Below are 19230 nucleotides of genomic sequence, written 5' to 3'. Positions count from 1 at the left end.
TTCTCTCCTCACCAGCATCTCACTGAGGTGTAAAGCCCTTTCTCTCCTCACCAGCATCTCACTGAGGTGTAAAGCCCCTTCTCTCCTCACCAGCATCTAACTGAGGTGTAAAGCCCCATCTCTCCTCACTAGCATCTGAGGTGTAAAGCCCTTTCTCTCCTCACCAGCATCTGAGGTGTAAAGCCCCATCTCTCCTCACCAGCATCTAACTGAGGTGTAAAGCCCCATCTCTCCTCACTAGCATCTGAGGTGTAAAGCCCTTTCTCTCCTCACCAGCATCTAACTGAGGTGTAAAGCCCTTTCTCTCCTCACCAGCATCTAACTGAGGTGTAAAGCCCCATCTCTCCTCACCAGCATCTAACTGAGGTGTAAAGCCCCTTCTCTCCTCACCAGCATCTCACTGAGGTGTAAAGCCCCTTCTCTCCTCACCAGCATCTCACTGAGGTGTAAAGCCCCTTCTCTCCTCACCAGCATCTCACTGAGGTGTAAAGCCCCTTCTCTCCTCACCAGCATCTCACTGAGGTGTAAAGCCCTTTCTCTCCTCACCAGCATCTAACTGAGGTGTAAAGCCCCTTCTCTCCTCACCAGCATCTAACTGAGGTGTAAAGCCCTTTCTCTCCTCACCAGCATCTAACTGAGGTGTAAACCAGCATCTGAGGTGTAAAGCCCTTCTCTCCTCACCAGCATCTGAGGTGTAAAGCCCCATCTCTCCTCACCAGCATCTCAAACTGATCTCACTGGTGTAACCAGCCCCTGAGGTCCTCTCTCCTCACCAGCATCTGAGGTGTAAAGCCCCATCTCTCCTCACCAGCATCTCACTGCATCTGGTGTAAAGCCCCTCTCTCCTCACCAGCATCTCACTGAGGTGTAAAGCCCCATCTCTCTCACTCATCTGAGGTGTATAGCAGCATCTCACTGAGGTGTAAAGCCCTTCTCTCTCACCAGCATCTCACTGAGGTGTAAAGCCCCATCTCTCCTCACCAGCATCTAACTGAGGTGTAAAGCCCCATCTCTCCTCACCAGCATCTAACTGAGGTGTAAAGCCCCATCTCTCCTCACTAGCATCTGAGGTGTAAAGCCCTTTCTCTCCTCACCAGCATCTAACTGAGGTGTAAAGCCCCATCTCTCCTCACCAGCATCTAACTGAGGTGTAAAGCCCTCATCTCTCCTCACCAGCATCTCAACCCCTGATCTCACTGGGTGTAAAGCCCCATCTCTCCTCACCAGCATCTCACTGAGGTGTAAAGCCCCATCTCTCTCCTCACTGAGGTGTAAAGCAGCATCTAACTGAGGTGTAAAGCCCCATCTCTCCTCACCAGCATCTAACTGAGGTGTAAAGCCCCATCTCTCCTCACCAGCATCTAACTGTGTAAAGCCCCTTCTCTCCTCACCAGCATCTCACTGAGGTGTAAAGCCCCTTCTCTCTCCTCACCAGCATCTAACTGAGGTGTAAAGCCCCTTCTCTCCTCACCAGCATCTATCTGAGGTGTAAAGCCCCTTCTCTCCTCACCAGCATCTAACTGAGGTGTAAAGCCCCTTCTCTCCTCACCAGCATCTCACTGAGGTGTAAAGCCCCATCTCTCCTCACCAGCATCTCACTGAGGTGTAAAGCCCCTTCTCTCCTCACCAGCATCTAACTGAGGTGTAAAGCCCCTTCTCTCTCACCAGCATCTATCTGAGGTGTAAAGCCCCTTCTCTCCTCACCAGCATCTAACTGAGGTGTAAAGCCCCTTCTCTCCTCACCAGCATCTCACTGAGGTGTAAAGCCCTTTCTCTCCTCACCAGCATCTCACTGAGGTGTAAAGCCCTTTCTCTCCTCACCAGCATCTAACTGAGGTGTAAAGCCCCTTCTCTCCTCACCAGCATCTATCTGAGGTGTAAAGCCCCTTCTCTCCTCACCAGCATCTAACTGAGGTGTAAAGCCCCTTCTCTCCTCACCAGCATCTAACTGAGGTGTAAAGCCCCTTCTCTCCTCACCAGCATCTCACTGCGTGCTCTAAGCAGGGACACTTGCGAATTAAAATGTTTATTTTATTTTTCTGTTATTTTACCAGGTAAGTTGACTGAGAACACGTTCTCATTTGCAGTAAAGACCTGGGGAATAGTTACAGGGAGAGGAGGGGGATGAATGTGCCCATAGGTGACCATGATGGTTTGAGGACCAGATTGGGAATTTAGCCAGGACACCGTGGTTAACATCCTTCTTACGATAAGTGCCATTGCATCTTTAATGACCTCAGAGAGTCAGGACACCCTGACTCAGAGAGTGTCCCCAATCACTGCCCTGAGGCATTGGGATATTTTCTTTTAGACCAGAGGAACGAGTGCCTCCTACTGGCCCTCCAACACCACTTCCAGCAGCATCTGGTCTCCCATCCAGGGACTGACCAGGACCAACCCTGCTTAGCTTCAGAAGCAAGCCAGCAGTGGTATGCAGGGTGGTATGCTGCTGGCGATTGGCCAGCATGCTATGCAGCGTGAATTCGATTAATCGTGCCACCCTAACACACTCTTTCTCTCTCTTCTCTCTCTCTCTCTAGAGTATCTGAACTGTATTACGGTTCATAATCAGGATGTTCTATTTGACCTGATAGACCAACGCCCACCTGACACACCCCTCATCACACTGTCCAATCACCAGTCCTGTATGGACGACCCACACCTCTGGGGTAAGGACACACATATTACAATGGAGTGATTCCATATGAAACCCGGACAAAAAAAGACAGTGATTTGGAGGATTTTCACCAAATGTAGAATGGTACTTTGGGGGAAGGATTGTAGACATATATTTCACATTTGTATCTATAAGAATAATTGAGAAATAATTGATCAAAGTTGGAGATTTTGGCCTTACAATACCTCCTGTTTTTCTTTTTCTGTGTGTGTTACAGCCTGAATTTAAAATGGATTAAAAATGTTTGTGTCACTGGCCTACACACAATACCCCATAATGTCAAAGTGGAATTGTTTTTTGAAATGTTCACAAATTAATAAAAAAATGAAAAGCTGAAAGGTCTTGAGTCTTCAACCCCTTTCTTATTTATAAATACGTTTGAGTAAAGATTTGCTTAACAAGTCACATAATAACTTGCATGAATCACTCTGTGTGCAATAATAGTATTTAACATGATATCTTTATGACTACCTCATCTCTGTACCCCACATATACACTTTTCTGTGAGGTCCCTCAGTCGGAGTCAATTTCAAACACAGATTCAACCACAAAGACCAGTGAGGTTGTCCAATACCTCACAAAGAAGGGCACCTATTGGTAGATGGGGAAATAAATATATATTTTTTTTAAAAAGCAGACATTGAATATCCCTTTGAGCATGGTGAAGTTATTAAATACACTTTGGATGGTGTATCAAAGATACAGTCTTTGCTGGAGAGGAAGGAAACCACTCAGGGATTTCACCATGAGGCCAATGGTGACTTTAAAACAGTTACAGAGTTTAATGGCTGTGATAGGAGAAAACTGAGGATGGATCAACAACATTGTAGTTGCTCCACAATACTAACCTACATGACAGAGTGAAAAGAAGGAAGTCTGTACAGAATACAACTATAACAAATCATGCATCCTGTTTGCAACAAGGCAATAAAGTCATACTGCACACAATGTGGCAAAGAAATGAACTGTCCTGAATACAAAGTGTTCTGTTTGGGACAAATCCAACACAACACATCACTGAGTAACACTCTTCATGTTTTCGAGAGTGGTGGCTGCATCATGTTATGGGTATGCTTGTCATCGGCAAGGACTAGGTAGTTTTTTTTAGGATAAAAATAAATTTAATTTGAGCTAAGCACAGGGAAAATCCTAGAGGAAAACCTAATCCAGTCTGCTTTCCACCAGTCACTGGGAGACCATTTCACCTATCAGCAGGACAATAACCTAAAACACAAGGCCAAGACAACATTGAATGTTCCTGAGTGGCCTAGTTACAGTTTTGATTGAAATCTGCTTGAAAATCTATTGCAAGACTTGAAAATGGCTGTCCAGCAATGATCAACAACCAACTTGAAAGAGCTTGAAGAATTTTGAAAACAATGAGCAAATATTGTAAAATCCAGGTATGGAAAGATCTTAGACTTTCCCAGAAAGACTCAGACTGCCAAATGTGATTCTAACATATTGAATCAGAGGGTTGAATACTTATCTAATCAATATAGTGGTTAAGTATTTTTTTACAAATGTTAGAATTGTTAGCAGTTGGTGTTACTCTTCAACAACCCAAACAGGAAGATCACAACAGTGACTCAACCCACTCAAGTGACGCACCCCTCCTAGGGACGGTATGAAAGAGCCCTAGTAAGCCAGTGACTCAGCCCCTGTAATAGGGTTAGAGGCAGAGAATCCCAGTGGAAAGAGGGGAACCGGCCAGGCAGAGACAGCAAGGGCGGTTCGTTACTCCAGAGCCTTTCCGTTCACCTTCCCACTCCTGGGCCAGACTACACTCAATCATATGACCCACTGAAGAGATGAGTCTTCAGTAAAGACTTAAAGGTTGAGACCGAGTTTGCGTCTCTGACATGGGTAGGCAGACCATTCCATAAAAATGGAGCTCTATAGGAGAAAGCCCTGCCTCCAGCTGTTTGCTTAGAAATTCTAGGGACAATTAGGAGGCCTGCGTCTTGTGACCGTAGCGTACGTGTAGGTATGTACGGCAGGACCAAATCAGAGAGATAGGTAGGAGCAAGCCCATGTAATGCTTTGTAGTTTAGCAGTAAAACCTTGAAATCAGCCCTTGCTTTGACAGGAAGCCAGTGTAGGGAGGCTAGCACTGGAGTAATATGATAAAATTTTTTGGTTCTAGTCACGATTCTAGCAGCCGTATTTAGCACTAACTGAAGTTTATTTAGTGCTTTATCCGGGTAGCCAGAAAGTAGAGCATTGCGGTAGTCTAACCTAGAAGTGACAAAAGCATGGATTAATTTTTCTGCATCATTTTTGGACAGAAAGTTTCTGATTTTTGCAATGTTACGTAGATGGAAAAAGCTGTCCTTGAAATGGTCTTGATATGTTCTTCAAAAGAGAGATCAGGGTCCAGAGTAACGCCGAAGTCCTTCACAGTTTTATTTGAGACGACTGTACAACCATTAAGATTAATTGTCAGATTCAACAGAAGATCTCTTTGTTTCTTGGGACCTAGAACAAGCATCTCTGTTTTGTCCGAGTTTAAAAGTAGAAAGTTTGCAGCCATCCACTTCCTTATGTCTGAAACACAGGCTTCTAGCGAGGGCAATTTTGGGGCTTCACCATGTTTCATTGAAATGTACAGCTGTGTGTCATCCGCATAGCAGTGAAAGTTTACATTGTGTTTTCGAATGACATTCCCAAGAGGTAAAATATATAGTGAAAATAATAGTCGTCCTAAAACGGAACCTTGAGGAACCCTGAAATGTACAGTTGATTTGTCAGAGGACAAACCATTCACAGAGACAAACTAAACCAGGCCAGAACTTGTCCGTGTAGACCAATTTGGGTTTCCAATCTCTCCAAAAGAATGTGGTGATCGACGGTATCAAAAGCAGCACTAAGGTCTAGGAGCACGAGGACAGATGCAGAGCCTCGGTCTGATGCCATTAAAAGGTCATTTACCACCTTCACAAGTGCTGTCTCAGTGCTATGATGGGGTCTAAAACCAGACTGAAGCATTTCGTATACATTGTTTGTCTTCAGGAAGGCAGTGAGTTGCTGTGCAACAGCCTTTTCTAAAAGTTTTGAGAGGAATGGGAGATTTGACATTGACCGATAGTTTTTAAAATATTTTCTGGGTCAAGGTTTGGCTTTTTCAAGAGAGGCTTTATTACTGCCACTTTTAGTGAGTTTGGTACACATCCGGTGGATAGAGAACCGTTTATTATGTTCAACATAGGAGGGCCAAGCACAGGAAGCAGCTCTTTCAGTAGTTTAGTTGGAAAAGGGTCCAGTATGCAGCTTGAAGGTTTAGAGACCATGATTATTTTCATCATTGTGTCAAGAGATATAGTACTAAAACACTTGAGTGTCTCTCTTGATCCTAGGTCCTGGCAGAGTTGTGCAGACTCAGGACAACTGAGCTTTGAAGGAATACGCAGATTTAAAGAGGAGTCTGTAATTTGCTTTCTAATAATCATGATCTTTTCCTCAAAGAAGTTCTTGAATTTATTACTGCTGAAGTAAAAGCCAGTAACTGCTGTCATCCTCTCTTGGGGAATGCTGCTTTTTAGTTAGCTTTGCGACAGTATCAAAAAGGAATTTCGGATTGTTCTTATTTTCCTCAATTAAGTTGGAAAAATAGGATGATGGAGCAGCAGTAAGGGCTCTACGGTACTGCACGGTACTGTCTTTCCAAGCTAGTCGGAAGACTTCCAGTTTGGTGTGGCGCCATTTCTGTTCCAATTTTCTGGAAGCTTGCTTCAGAGCTCGGGTATTTTCTGTCTACCAGGGAGCTAGTTTCCTATGAGAAATATTTTTAGTTTTTAGGGGTGCAACTGCTCTTAGGGTATTGCGCAAGGTTAAATTGAGTTCCTCAGTTAGGTGGTTAACTGATTTTTGTCCTCTGGAGTCCTTGGGTAGACAGAGGGAATCTGGAAGGGCATCAAGGAATCTTTGTGTTGTCTGAATTTATAGCACGACTTTTGATGTTCCTCGGTTGGGGTCTGAGCAGATTATTTTTTGCAATTGCAAACGTAATAAAGTGGCGGTCCGATAGTCCAGGATTATGAGGAAAAACCTTAAGATCCACAATTTTTTTCCATGGGACAAAACTAGGTCCAGCGTATGACTGTGACAGTGAGTGGGTCCAGAGACATGTTGGACAAATCCCACTGAGTCGATGATGGCTCCGAAAGCCTTTTGGAGTGAGTCTGTGGACTTTTCCATGTGAATATTAAAGTCACCAAAGATTAGAATATTATCTGCTATGACTACAAGGTCCGATAGGAATTCAGGGAACTCAGTGAGGAACGCTGTATGTGGCCCAGGAGGCCTGTAAACAGTAGCTATAAAAAGTGATTGAGTAGGCTGCATAGATTTCATGACTAGCAGCTCAAAAGACAAAACGTCTCTAAAATGTTTTTTTATTGAAATTTGCTATCGTAAATGTTAGCAACGCCTTTGCGGGATGCACGGGGGATATGGTCACTAGTGTAGCCAGGAGGTGAGGCCTCATTTAACACAGTAAATTCATCAGGCTTAAGCCATGTTTCAGTCAGGCCAATCACATCAAGATTATGATCAGTGATTAGTTCATTGACTATAACTGCCTTTGAAGTGAGGGATCTAACATTAAGTAGCCCTATTTTGAGATGTGAGGTATCATGATCTCTTTCAATAATGACAGGAATGGAGGAGGTCTTTATTCTAGTGAGATTGCTAAGGCGAACACTGCCATGTTTAGTTTTGCCCAACCTAGGTTGAGGCACAGACACGGTCTCAATGGTGATAGCTGAGCTGACTACACTGACTGTGCTAGTAGCAGACTCCACTAAGCTGGCAGGCTGGCTAACAGCCTGCTGCCTGGCCTGCACCCTATTTCATTGTGGAGCTAATACAAGGGCAAATGTTATTAATCAGTGACTGAAATTTCACCCTACGTGATATTCACTTCCGGATTTGGAAAGTGCTCAAAGCGTTGTAGAACGCCTCTCTGAATAACGGCTGTTGGTTTTGGCTTAACTGTGCTGGGGGAAAAGAAAGATGTGACCCAGTATCCCACCTGTTCACGTCCTGCAAATCACCAGCAGAAGGCGACCATTTTGAATCCATTTCCCATCCACTCTTTTGGGAATGCTCACTAATTGGATCAGAAGTCTCAAAGTAAACAATGCCACCTTATATAATGTTACTTACCCTACATTATTCATCTCATATGTATATACTGTACTCGATACCATCTACTGTATCCTTATGTAATACATGTATCACTAGCCACTTTAACTATGCCACTTTGTTTACATACTCATCTCATATGTATATACTGTACTCGATATCAGCTACTGTATCTTGCCTATGCTGCTCTGTACCATCACTCATTCATATATCCTTATGTACATATTCTTTATCCCCTTACACTGTGTATAAGACTAGTTTTGGAATTGTTAGTTAGATTACTTGTTGGTTATTACTGCATTGTCGGAACTAGAAGCACAAGCATTTCGCTACACTCGCATTAACATCTGCTAACCATGTGTATGTGACAAATAAAATTTGATTTGATTTGATAAGTAACAGAGACCCCACTCTAGATCTTTGCCCGTAGAATATAATTTGCAACAATATATTGAAAACTTTGTCAAATCCAAGATGGTATATTTTCAATATTCATGTTTAAATTTTTAAATATTCCCTCTCATCTCTTCTCTCTCTCTCTCCAACAGGAGTTCTGAGACTCAGACACCTCTGGAACTTCAACAAGATGCGCTGGTGAGTGATGCTGTGTTTATTAAGTGTCCATGCATACTCATGTTTTTATTGTTGTTGTGGGGCTTGAGAAGAAAAACCAGCCACTTAAATCTTTGATCCTCTTCTTTAGCACACTAATCCACTTACACCGTTTAAGCTAGAAATGCCGTTCAAACGTGCATATTGGTCTCACTTGAGTTGCTTGTGATATATTTTCTATATTCTAAATCTCCCCAGTGTGACATCATCACTGACTACATGGTATAAAAAATACATTTAGAAATCTATATTATTCAATACTTTAATTATTCAACACCCACACTGCTCGCGCACAACAACAAGCTAAAATAGAGGTCAGTTCTATTTGTGAAGCAGATCACGCTGCAAGTCCTGCCTCTCCCATCTCCTCATTGGTTTATAGCAGCAGGTACCCACGTGCCATCTCCTCATTGGTTATACCCACGTGGGTGACTGAAAGACGAACGAGGTCAGTGGCGGTAATGCACCTAATTTATGCAAGTTGCCAATCGTTTTATGTGTGGATTAATTGGCGGAGTAGAGGACCTTGTGCATTTCAGGTAAAATAACAACTCAATGTTTATATCCCAGGACAAATTAGCTAGCAAGTGCAAGCTAGCTAGCTAAATTGCCATAAATGTTTAATGCTTTTCGACCTGTCCCCAAATTAATGTAATTGGTTCAGAGTTTGTTTTGATATTTTAACCTGCGTGTCGTGAGCGCGTTTGGTGTGGGGGGACAAAATAAATGTATGCACGATGGCGCACGCGCGCAGCCGGTTTGGGTTCCGTGTTAGACAAACCGAGCATATGAAATCTTCCTCGACTTCTCTGCTTTTAAAATCTGACTGCAGAACAAAAATGTTATGATAAAAAGTTACCACTGTTTTAGTAAATGCATCAACAACATTTTCTGTAACTTTTTCTAAACAACTGACATTGTTAGCACCAACAAGTTAGACAAAAAGTTAAGTGTATGACATTTGTCTACTTCTCTGTCATTCAGATCTGTATACGGAACAAAAATACACGGATCAGCTGTTTTAGTAATACAGCAATATTCTTAGGATGTCTGGTGAAGGTCAGGACTGAACAGCGTTCTCTTGAGGACTCATACCACAGCATCTCAGGATCTCACTAGGGTTGAAGGTCAGGACTCTCACTAGGCCACTCCAGAAGGTCAGGACTCTCACTAGGCCACTCCAGAAGGTCAGGACTCTCACTAGGCCACTCCAGAAGGTCAGGACTCTCACTAGGCCACTCCAGAAGGTCAGGACTCACTAGGCCACTCCAGAAGGTCAGGACTCTCACTAGGCCACTCCAGAAGGTCAGGACTCTCCACTCCAGAAGGTCAGGACTCTCAGGCCACTCCAGAAGGTCAGGACTCTCACTAGGCCACTCCAGAAGGTCAGGACTCTCACTAGGCCACTCCAGAAGGTCAGGACTCTCACTAGGCCACTCCAGAAGGTCAGGACTCTCACTAGGCCACTCCAGAAGGTCAGGACTCTCACTAGGCCACTCCAGAAGGTCAGGACTCTCACTAGGCCACTCCAGAAGGTCAGGACTCTCACTAGGCCACTCCAGAAGGTCAGGACTCTCACTAGGCCACTCCAGAAGGTCAGGACTCTCACTAGGCCACTCCAGAAGGTCAGGACCACTCCAGAAGGTCAGGACTCCAGAAGGTCAGGACTCTCACTAGGCCACTCCAGAAGGTCAGGACTCTCACTAGGCCACTCCAGAAGGTCAGGACTCTCACTAGGCCACTCCAGAAGGTCAGGACTCTCACTAGGCCACTCCAGAAGGTCAGGACTCTCACTAGGCCACTCCAGAAGGTCAGGACTCTCACTAGGCCACTCCAGAAGGTCAGGACTCTCACTAGGCCACTCCAGAAGGTCAGGACTCTCACTAGGCCACTCCAGAAGGTCAGGACTCTCACTAGGCCACTCCAGAAGGTCAGGACTCTCACTAGGCCACTCCAGACTCTCAGGTCAGGACTCTCACTAGGCCACTCCAGAAGGTCAGGACTCTCACTCCAGAAGGTCAGGACTCTCACTAGGCCACTCCAGAAGGTCAGGACTCTCACTAGGCCACTCCAGAAGGTCAGGATTTTCTTCTGGCCACTTGAAGGACTCTCACTAGGCCACTCATTCTGTTTCTCACTGTGAAGGTCAGTTCTCACTAGGCCACTCCAGAAGGTCAGGACTCTCACTAGGCCACTCCAGAAGGTCAGGACTCTCACTAGGCCACTCCAGAAGGCATATTTTCTTCTGTTGAAGCCATTCTGTTTTCTGTGTTATGGGTTGTTGTCCTGTTGCATCAGCCAACTTCTGTTGAGCTTCAATTGGCGGACAGATAGCCTTACATTCTCCTGCAAAATGTCTTGATAAACTTGGAAATTCATTTTTCCGTCGATGATAGCAAGCTGTCTAGGCCCTGAGGCAGCAAAGCAGCCCCAAACCATGATGCTCCCTCCACCATACTTTACAGTTGGGATGAGGTTTTGATGTTGGTGTGCTGTGCCTCTTTTTCTCCACACATAGTGTTGTGTGTTCCTTACAAACAACTCAACTACAGTTTCATCTGTCCACAGAATATTTTGCCAGTAGCGATGTGGAACATCCAGGTGCACTTTTGCGAACTTCAGACGTGCAGCAATAATTTTTTTGGACAGCAGTGGCTTCTTCCGTGGTGTCCTCCCATGAACACCATTCTTGTTGAGTGTTTTACGTATCGTAGACTCGTCAACAGAGATGTTTGCATGTTCCAGAGATTTCTGTAAGTCTTTAGCTGACACTCTAGGATTCTTCTTAACCTCATTGAGCATTCTGCGCTGTGGTCTTGCAGTCATCTTTGCAGGACGGACACTCCTAGGGAGAGTAGCAACAGTGCTGAACTTTCTCAATTTATAAACCCAGCAGCAGCTACTCTTCCTGGGGTTTATTATGGATCCCCATTAGTTCCTGCCAAGGCAGCAGTTACTCTTCCTGGGGTTTATTATGGATCCTCATTAGTTCCTGCCAAGGCAGCAGCTACTCTTCCTGGGGTTTATTATGGATCCCCATTAGTTCCTGCCAAGGCAGCAGCTACTCTTCCTGGGGTTTATTATGGATCCCCCTTACTTCCTTCCAAGGCAGCAGCTACTCTTCCTGGGGATCTGGCAAAATTAAGGCAGTTATATAATTTAAAAAACATTACAATACATTTTTTTACAGAATTCACAAAACATTGTGTCCTCAAATCTAATTTCACTGCTTAGATCAGTTACCTGATGTGGAATAGAGTTCCATGTAGTCATGGCTCTATGTAGTACTGTGGAATAGAGTTCCATGTAGTCATGGCTCCATGTAGTACTGTGGAATAGAGTTCCAGTCAGTCATGGCTCTATGTAGTACTGTGGAATAGAGTTCCATGTAGTCATGCTCCATGTAGTACTGTGGAATAGAGTTCCATGTAGTCATGGCTCTATGTAGTACTGTGGAATAGAGTTCCATGTAGTCATGGCTCTATGTAGTACTGTGTGCCTCCCATAGTCTGTTCTGGACTTGGGGACTGTGAAGAGACCTCTGGTGGCATGTCTTGTGGGGTATGTTGGGTGTCTGAGCTGTGTGTTAGTAGTTTAAACAGACCTCTGGTGGCATGTCTTGTGGGGTATGTATGGGTGTCTGAGCTGTGTGCTAGTCGTTTAAACAGACAGCTTGGTACCTTCAGCTTGTCAACACCTATTACATTTGCATAAAATAACTTGCCAACAGTAACTCTTGGACTGTTCATGCTAGAGACACCAAACCAACTTTCCCATGTTCAGGCTATCCTAACTTCTAATAACTCACCAACAGTAACTCTTGGACTGTTCATGCTAGAGACACCAAACCAACTTTCCCATGTTCAGGATATAATATCCTATCAATCAATCGATTCTTCACCAGCTAGCATGCACCCCACATTTTCTTCATGAAATGTACTTTTCTAGTTTTTTTTTACTTCAGTTGGATGAATTGTGTGTGTCAGTCTGGTTTCTGATTGGACAGTATGTGATTTGTCTGGTTTCTGTTTGGAAAGTGTGTGTGGCTGTCTTGTCTGATTGGACAGTATGTGATCTGTCTGGTTTCTGATTGGACAGGACTCCGGCTGCGTCGGACATCTGTTTCACCAAAGAGTTACACTCCAGATTCTTCAGCAGAGGGAAGTGTGTTCCTGTCTGCAGAGGTGAGGATGGGAGGCAGAGGGGGAGGGACTGTGGGGTGGCACCTTCATTTGGGAGGACATGCTCAGATTTTTTACCAGTCACAAATGTATTACTAGTAAGAGGTAATGTGATATTTTGTTTTCATTTCAATTTTTGTGACCCGGAGGTTACCGTGGTAACGTGACGAGTCATGTTTGTGCCTGTGAGATTGAGAGTCCGACTAGTAGCAGTGTTTTAAAAATATATATATTTATATTTTTATATGAACCCTTTCTACCCTTGACCTTTTCCTCTTCAGAAGACAAAAATAGCCTTTTGTTTTTACATCTTTTTTGTTACATTAGAAAGTATTCAGAGCCCTTGACTTTTTCCACATTTTGTTATGTTGCACAATAATTCTAAATTGGATTAAAAATATATATTTATTCTCATCAATCTACACAAAATAATGACAAAGCGAAAACAGGTTTTTAGAAAGCAGATACCTTAGTTACATAAGTATTCAGACCCTTTGCTATGAGACCCGAAATTGACCCGAAATTGAGCTCAGGTGCTTCCTGCTTCCATTGATCATCCTTGAGATGTTTCTACAACTTGATTGGAGTCCACCTGTGGTAAATTCAATTGATTGGACATGTTTTGGAAAGGCACACACCTGTCTATATAAGTGCATGTCTGAGCTAAAACCAAGCCATGAGGTCGAAGGAATTCAGCAATCGGGGGAGAAGGACCCGATGGTCACTCTGACAGAGCTCCAGAGTTTCTCTGTGGAGATGGGAGAAGCTTCCAGAAGGACAACCATCTCTGCAGCACTCCACCAATCACGCCTTTATGGTAGTGGCCAGACGGAAGCCAAACCTCAGTAAAAGGCACATGACAGCCCGCTTGGAGTTTGCCAAAATGCACCTAAAGGACTCTAAGTCCATGAGAAACAAGATTCAATGGTCTGAAGAAATATATTTTAAACTCTTTGGCCTTAATGCCAAGTATCACATCTGTAGGAAACCTGGCACCATGATGGTGAAGCATGGTGGTGGCTGCATCATGCTGTGGGGAGGTTTTTCAGCGGCAGGGACTGGGAGACTAGTCAGGATCAAGGGAGAGATGAATGGAGCAAAGAACAGAGAGATCCTTGATGAAAACCTGCTCCAGAGCGCTCAGGACCTCAGACTGGGGAGAAGGTTCACCTTCCAACAAGACAATGACACTGAGCACACAACCAAGACAACGCAGGAGTGACTTCGGGACAAGTCTTTGATTGTCCTTGAGTGGCCCAGCCAGAGTCCGGACTTGAACCTGATCAAACATCTCTGGAGAGACCTAAAAATCGCTGTGCAGTGACACTCCCCATCCAACCTGACAGAGCATGAGAGGATCTGCAGAGAAGAATGGGAGAAACTCCCCAAATACAGGTGTGCCAAGCTTGTAGCATCATACCCAAGAAGACTGGAGGCTGTAATGTTTTTCTTTGCTAAGAGGTGTGCTTGTCTCTCCATGTGTTTCTCTTTTATATGTTGGTGTGCCCGTGTCTCCTAGGTGATGGGGTGTATCAGAAAGGCATGGACTTTATTCTGGAGAAGCTGAATGGAGGAGACTGGGTACACATCTTCCCTGAGGGTACGATCTCTCTCGTTCTGTGTGTTATAGGGGGAAAGTCCTCTACTGAAACTGAAACTCTCTTTTCTCTCAGGGAAAGTCAACATGACTGAGGAGTTTATACGGTTGAAATGGGGTGAGTTACCTAGGTGTGTCTGTTTGTCTTCCTGTGTGTCAGTACTGAAGGTCAGGGGTGCAAAGTCGTCACTTTTCGGCAATATTTGCCGTTTTGATCTCAAAATAGGTCATCCACATGAATCGTGAAGATCCATAAAAAACATGTTTGGGAGGTTATAAAGGAGAGGCCCAGAGTGGATCACCCGTTGTGGGATCACTACCTTCTCTCACCAAGTTAATGACTGAGCACAGAATGCATCCTACAAATAGAATATCAGAATTCAGAATGAGAATATCAGAGTGGTGTCATAGGTCCTACCAGAGTGATGTCATATCAGAGTGATGTCATGGGTCTTACCAGAGTGATGTCATATCAGAATAAGAATATCAGAGTGATGTCATGTCAGAATGAGAATATCAGAGTGATGTCATATGAGAATATCAAATCAAATCAAATTTATTTATATAGCCCTTTGTACATCAAATCAAATCAAATTTTATTTGTCACATGGTTAGCAGATGTTAATGCGAGTGTAGCGAAATGCTTGTGCTTCTAGTTCCGACAATGCAGTAATAACCAACAAGTAATCTAACTAACAATTCCAAAAAAAACTACTGTCTTATACACAGTGTAAGGGGATAAAGAATATGTACATAAAGATATATGAATGAGTGATGGTACAGAGCAGCATAGGCAAGATACAGTAGATGGTATCGAGTACAGTATATACATATGAGATGAGAATGTAAATAAAGTGGCATAGTTAAAGTGGCTAGTGATACATGTATTACATAAAGGATACAGTAGATGATATAGAGTACAGTATATACGTATACATATGAGATGAATAATGTAGGGTATGTAAACATTATATTAGGTAGCATTGTTTAAAGTGGCTATGATATATTTTACATCATTTCCCATCAATTCCCATTATTAAAGTGGCTGGAGTTGAGTCAGTGTGTTGGCAGCAGCCACTCAATGTTAGTGGTGGCTGTTTAACAGTCTGATGGCCTTGAGATAGAAGCTGTTTTTCAGTCTCTCGGTCCCAGCTTTGATGCACCTGTACTGACCTCGCCTTCTGGATGATAGCGGGGTGAACAGACAGTGGCTCGGGTGGTTGTTGTCCTTGATGATCTTTATGGCCTTCCTGTAACATCGGGTGGTGTAGGTGTCCTGGAGGGCAGGTAGTTTGCCCCCGGTGATGCGTTGTGCAGACCTCACTACCCTCTGGAGAGCCTTACGGTTGTGGGCGGAGCAGTTGCCGTACCAGGCGGTGATACAGCCCGCCAGGATGCTCTCGATTGTGCATCTGTAGAAGTTTGTGAGTGCTTTTGGTGACAAGCCGAATTTCTTCAGCCTCCTGAGGTTGAAGAGGCGCTGCTGCGCCTTCTTCACGATGCTGTCTGTGTGAGTGGACCAATTCAGTTTGTCTGTGATGTGTATGCCGAGGAACTTAAAACTTACTACCCTCTCCACTACTGTCCCGTCGATGTGGATAGGGGGGTGCTCCCTCTGCTGTTTCCTGAAGTCCACAATCATCTCCTTAGTTTTGTTGACGTTGAGTGTGAGGTTATTTTCCTGACACCACACTCCGAGGGCCCTCACCTCCTCCCTGTAGGCCGTCTCGTCGTTGTTGGTAATCAAGCCTACCACTGTTGTGTCGTCCGCAAACTTGATGATTGAGTTGGAGGCGTGCGTGGCCACGCAGTCGTGGGTGAACAGGGAGTACAGGAGAGGGCTCAGAACGCACCCTTGTGGGGCCCCAGTGTTGAGGATCAGCGGGGTGGAGATGTTGTTGCCTACCCTCACCACCTGGGGCGGCCCGTCAGGAAGTCCAGTACCCAGTTGCACAGGGCGGGGTCGAGACCCAGGGTCTCGAGCTTGATGACGAGCTTGGAGGGTACTATGGTGTTGAATGCCGAGCTGTAGTCGATGAACAGCATTCTCACATAGGTGTTCTTCTTGTCCAGATGGGTTAGGGCAGTGTGCAGTGTGGTTGAGATCGCATCGTCTGTGGACCTATTTGGGCGGTAAGCAAATTGGAGTGGTTCTAGGGTGTCAGGTAGGGTGGAGGTGATATGGTCCTTGACTAGTCTCTCAAAGCACTTCATGATGACGGAAGTGAGTGCTATGGGGCGGTAGTCGTTTAGCTCAGTTACCTTAGCTTTCTTGGGAACAGGAACAATGGTGGCCCTCTTGAAGCATGTGGGAACAGCAGACTGGTATAGGGATTGATTGAATATGTCCGTAAACACACCGGCCAGCTGGTCTGCGCATGCTCTGATGGCGCGGCTGGGGATGCCGTCTGGGCCTGCAGCCTTGCGAGGGTTAACACGTTTAAATGTTTTACTCATCTCGGCTGCAGTGAAGGAGAGTCCGCATGTTTTCGTTGCAGGCCGTGTCAGTGGCAGCGTATTGTCCTCAAAGCGGGCAAAAAAGTTAATTAGTCTAGTTTAGACATCAGCTGATATCTCAAAGTGCTGTACAGAAACCCAGCCTAAAACCCCAAACAGCAAGCAATGCAGATGTAGAAGCACGGAGTGATGTCATATGACAATATCAGAGTGATATCAGATATGTCATATCAAAATGAGAATGCCAGAGTGATATATTATATATTACTGTATTATATATCACTGCACTGTTGGAGCTAGAAACACAATCATTATATATTACTGACAGTTGGAGCTACTGTAGAAACACAATCATTATATATTACTGACTGTTGGAGCTAGAAACACAATCATTATATATTACTGACTGTTGGAGCTACTGTAGAAACACAATCATTATATATTACTGACTGTTGGAGCTACTGTAGAAACACAATCATTATATATTACTGACTGTTGGAGCTAGAAACACAATCATTATATATTACTGACTGTTGGAGCTACTGTAGAAACACAATCATTATATATTACTGACTGTTGGAGCTAGAAACACAATCATTATATATTACTGACTGTTGGAGCTACTGTAGAAACACAATCATTATATATTACTGACTGTTGGAGCTAGAAACACAATCATTATATATTACTGACTGTTGGAGCTAGAAACACAATCATTATATATTACTGACTGTTGGAGCTAGAAACACAATCATTATATATTACTGACTGTTGGAGCTATTATATATTACTGACTGTTGGAGAAAACACAATCATTATATATTACTGACTGTTGGAGCTACTGTAGAAAACAATCAATCACTTATATATTACTGACTGTTGGAGCTAGAAACACAAGCATTATATATTACTGACTGTTGGAGCTACTGTAGAAACACAATCATTATATATTACTGACTGTTGGAGCTAGAAACACAATCATTATATATTACTGACTGTTGGAGCTAGAAACACAATCATTATATATTACTGACTGTTGGAGCTAGAAACACAATCATTATATATTACTGACAGTTGGAGCTACTGTAGAAACACAATCATTATATATTACTGACTGTTGGAGCTACTGTAGAAACACAATCATTAGACTATTCCGCTGCACAATCTGACTGTTGGAGCTATACATCTGCTAATCTTGCACGTGACCAAGTATACACTTTGATTTATATTACTGACTGTTGGAGGTGTCGAAACACAATCATTATATATTACTGACTGTTCCCTAGAACACAATCATTATATATTACTGACTGTTGTGGCATGTAGGTGAAACACAATCATTATATATTACTGACTGTTGGAGCTACTGTACAAACACAATCATTATATATTACTGACTGTTGGAGCTACAACACAATCATTATATATTACTGACTGTTGGAGCTACTGTAGAAACACAATCATTATATATTACTGACTGTTGGAGCTACACAATGCATATATTACTGACTGTTGGAGCTACACAATCATTATATATTACTGACTGTTGGAGCTAGAAACACAATCATTATATATTACTGACTGTTGGAGCTAGAAACACAATCATTATATATTACTGACTGTTGGAGCTACTGTACAAACACAATCATTATATATTACTGACTGTTGGAGCTAGAAACACAAGCATTATATATTACTGACTGTTGGAGCTAGAAACACAATGACATATTACTGACTGTTGGACACACACAATCATTATATATTACCTAGAAACACAATCATTATATATTACTGACAGCTACAAACACAATCATTATATATTACTGACTGTTGGACACAAACACAAGCATTATATATTACTGACTGTTGGAGCTAGAAACACAAGCATTATATATTACTGACTGTTGGAGCTAGAAACACAACCATTATACACACACACACACCACCCACACACCCACACACACACACACACACACACACACACACACACACACACACACACCCCACACACACACACACCCCCACACACCACACACACACCAGTTGGACACAACACAATCATTATATATTACTGACTGTTGGACTAGAAACACAATCATTATATATTACTGACTGTTGGAGCTAGAAACACAATGCATTATATATTACTGACTGTTGGAGCACCCCCACACACAAGCATTATATATTACCCCACACACACACACACACAACACATTATATATTACTGACACACACACACAAACACAATCATTATATATTACTGACCCCACACAGCACACAAACACAACACATACCACTGACTGTTGGAGCTACTGCACAAACACAATCATTATACCCCCACTGACACACCCCCAGCACACAAACACAAGCATTATATATTACTGACACACCCCCACACACACACACACACACATTATATACACACCATGCACTACACAAACACCCACATATATTACTGACTGTTGGAGCACACACACACCCCATTACACATTACTGACTGCACACTGTAGAAACACAACACACACACATTACTGACTGTTGGAGCTACACAAACACCCCCA

General features: G+C 43.6%; 1 protein-coding gene across 4 annotated transcripts in view; it reads left to right on the top strand.

Annotated features, from left to right (window-relative positions):
• tafazzin (tafazzin, phospholipid-lysophospholipid transacylase) overlaps positions 1–19230 on the top strand; it is a 34198-nt gene that overhangs the window by 5678 nt on the left and 9290 nt on the right. For 2 of the 4 annotated variants that reach the window (XM_042299879.1, XM_042299880.1), the window contains exons 3-6: positions 2541–2669; positions 8371–8416; positions 12533–12618; positions 14135–14215. In XM_042299879.1, coding sequence (XP_042155813.1) covers positions 2541–2669; positions 8371–8416; positions 12533–12618; positions 14135–14215 — 342 coding nt within the window. Of the gene's footprint in view, positions 1–2540; positions 2670–8370; positions 8417–12532; positions 12619–14134; positions 14216–14288; positions 14474–19230 lie in introns of those variants that run through there. The other 2 variants (XM_042299881.1, XM_042299882.1) reach the window with 2 other exon arrangements.

Source organism: Oncorhynchus tshawytscha, linkage group LG16 (assembly GCF_018296145.1).
Source record: "Oncorhynchus tshawytscha isolate Ot180627B linkage group LG16, Otsh_v2.0, whole genome shotgun sequence".
Classification (NCBI taxonomy): Eukaryota; Metazoa; Chordata; class Actinopteri; order Salmoniformes; family Salmonidae; genus Oncorhynchus; species Oncorhynchus tshawytscha.
Note: the sequence above shows the minus strand (reverse complement) of the source record. Positions and strands in the feature narration are given on the sequence as shown.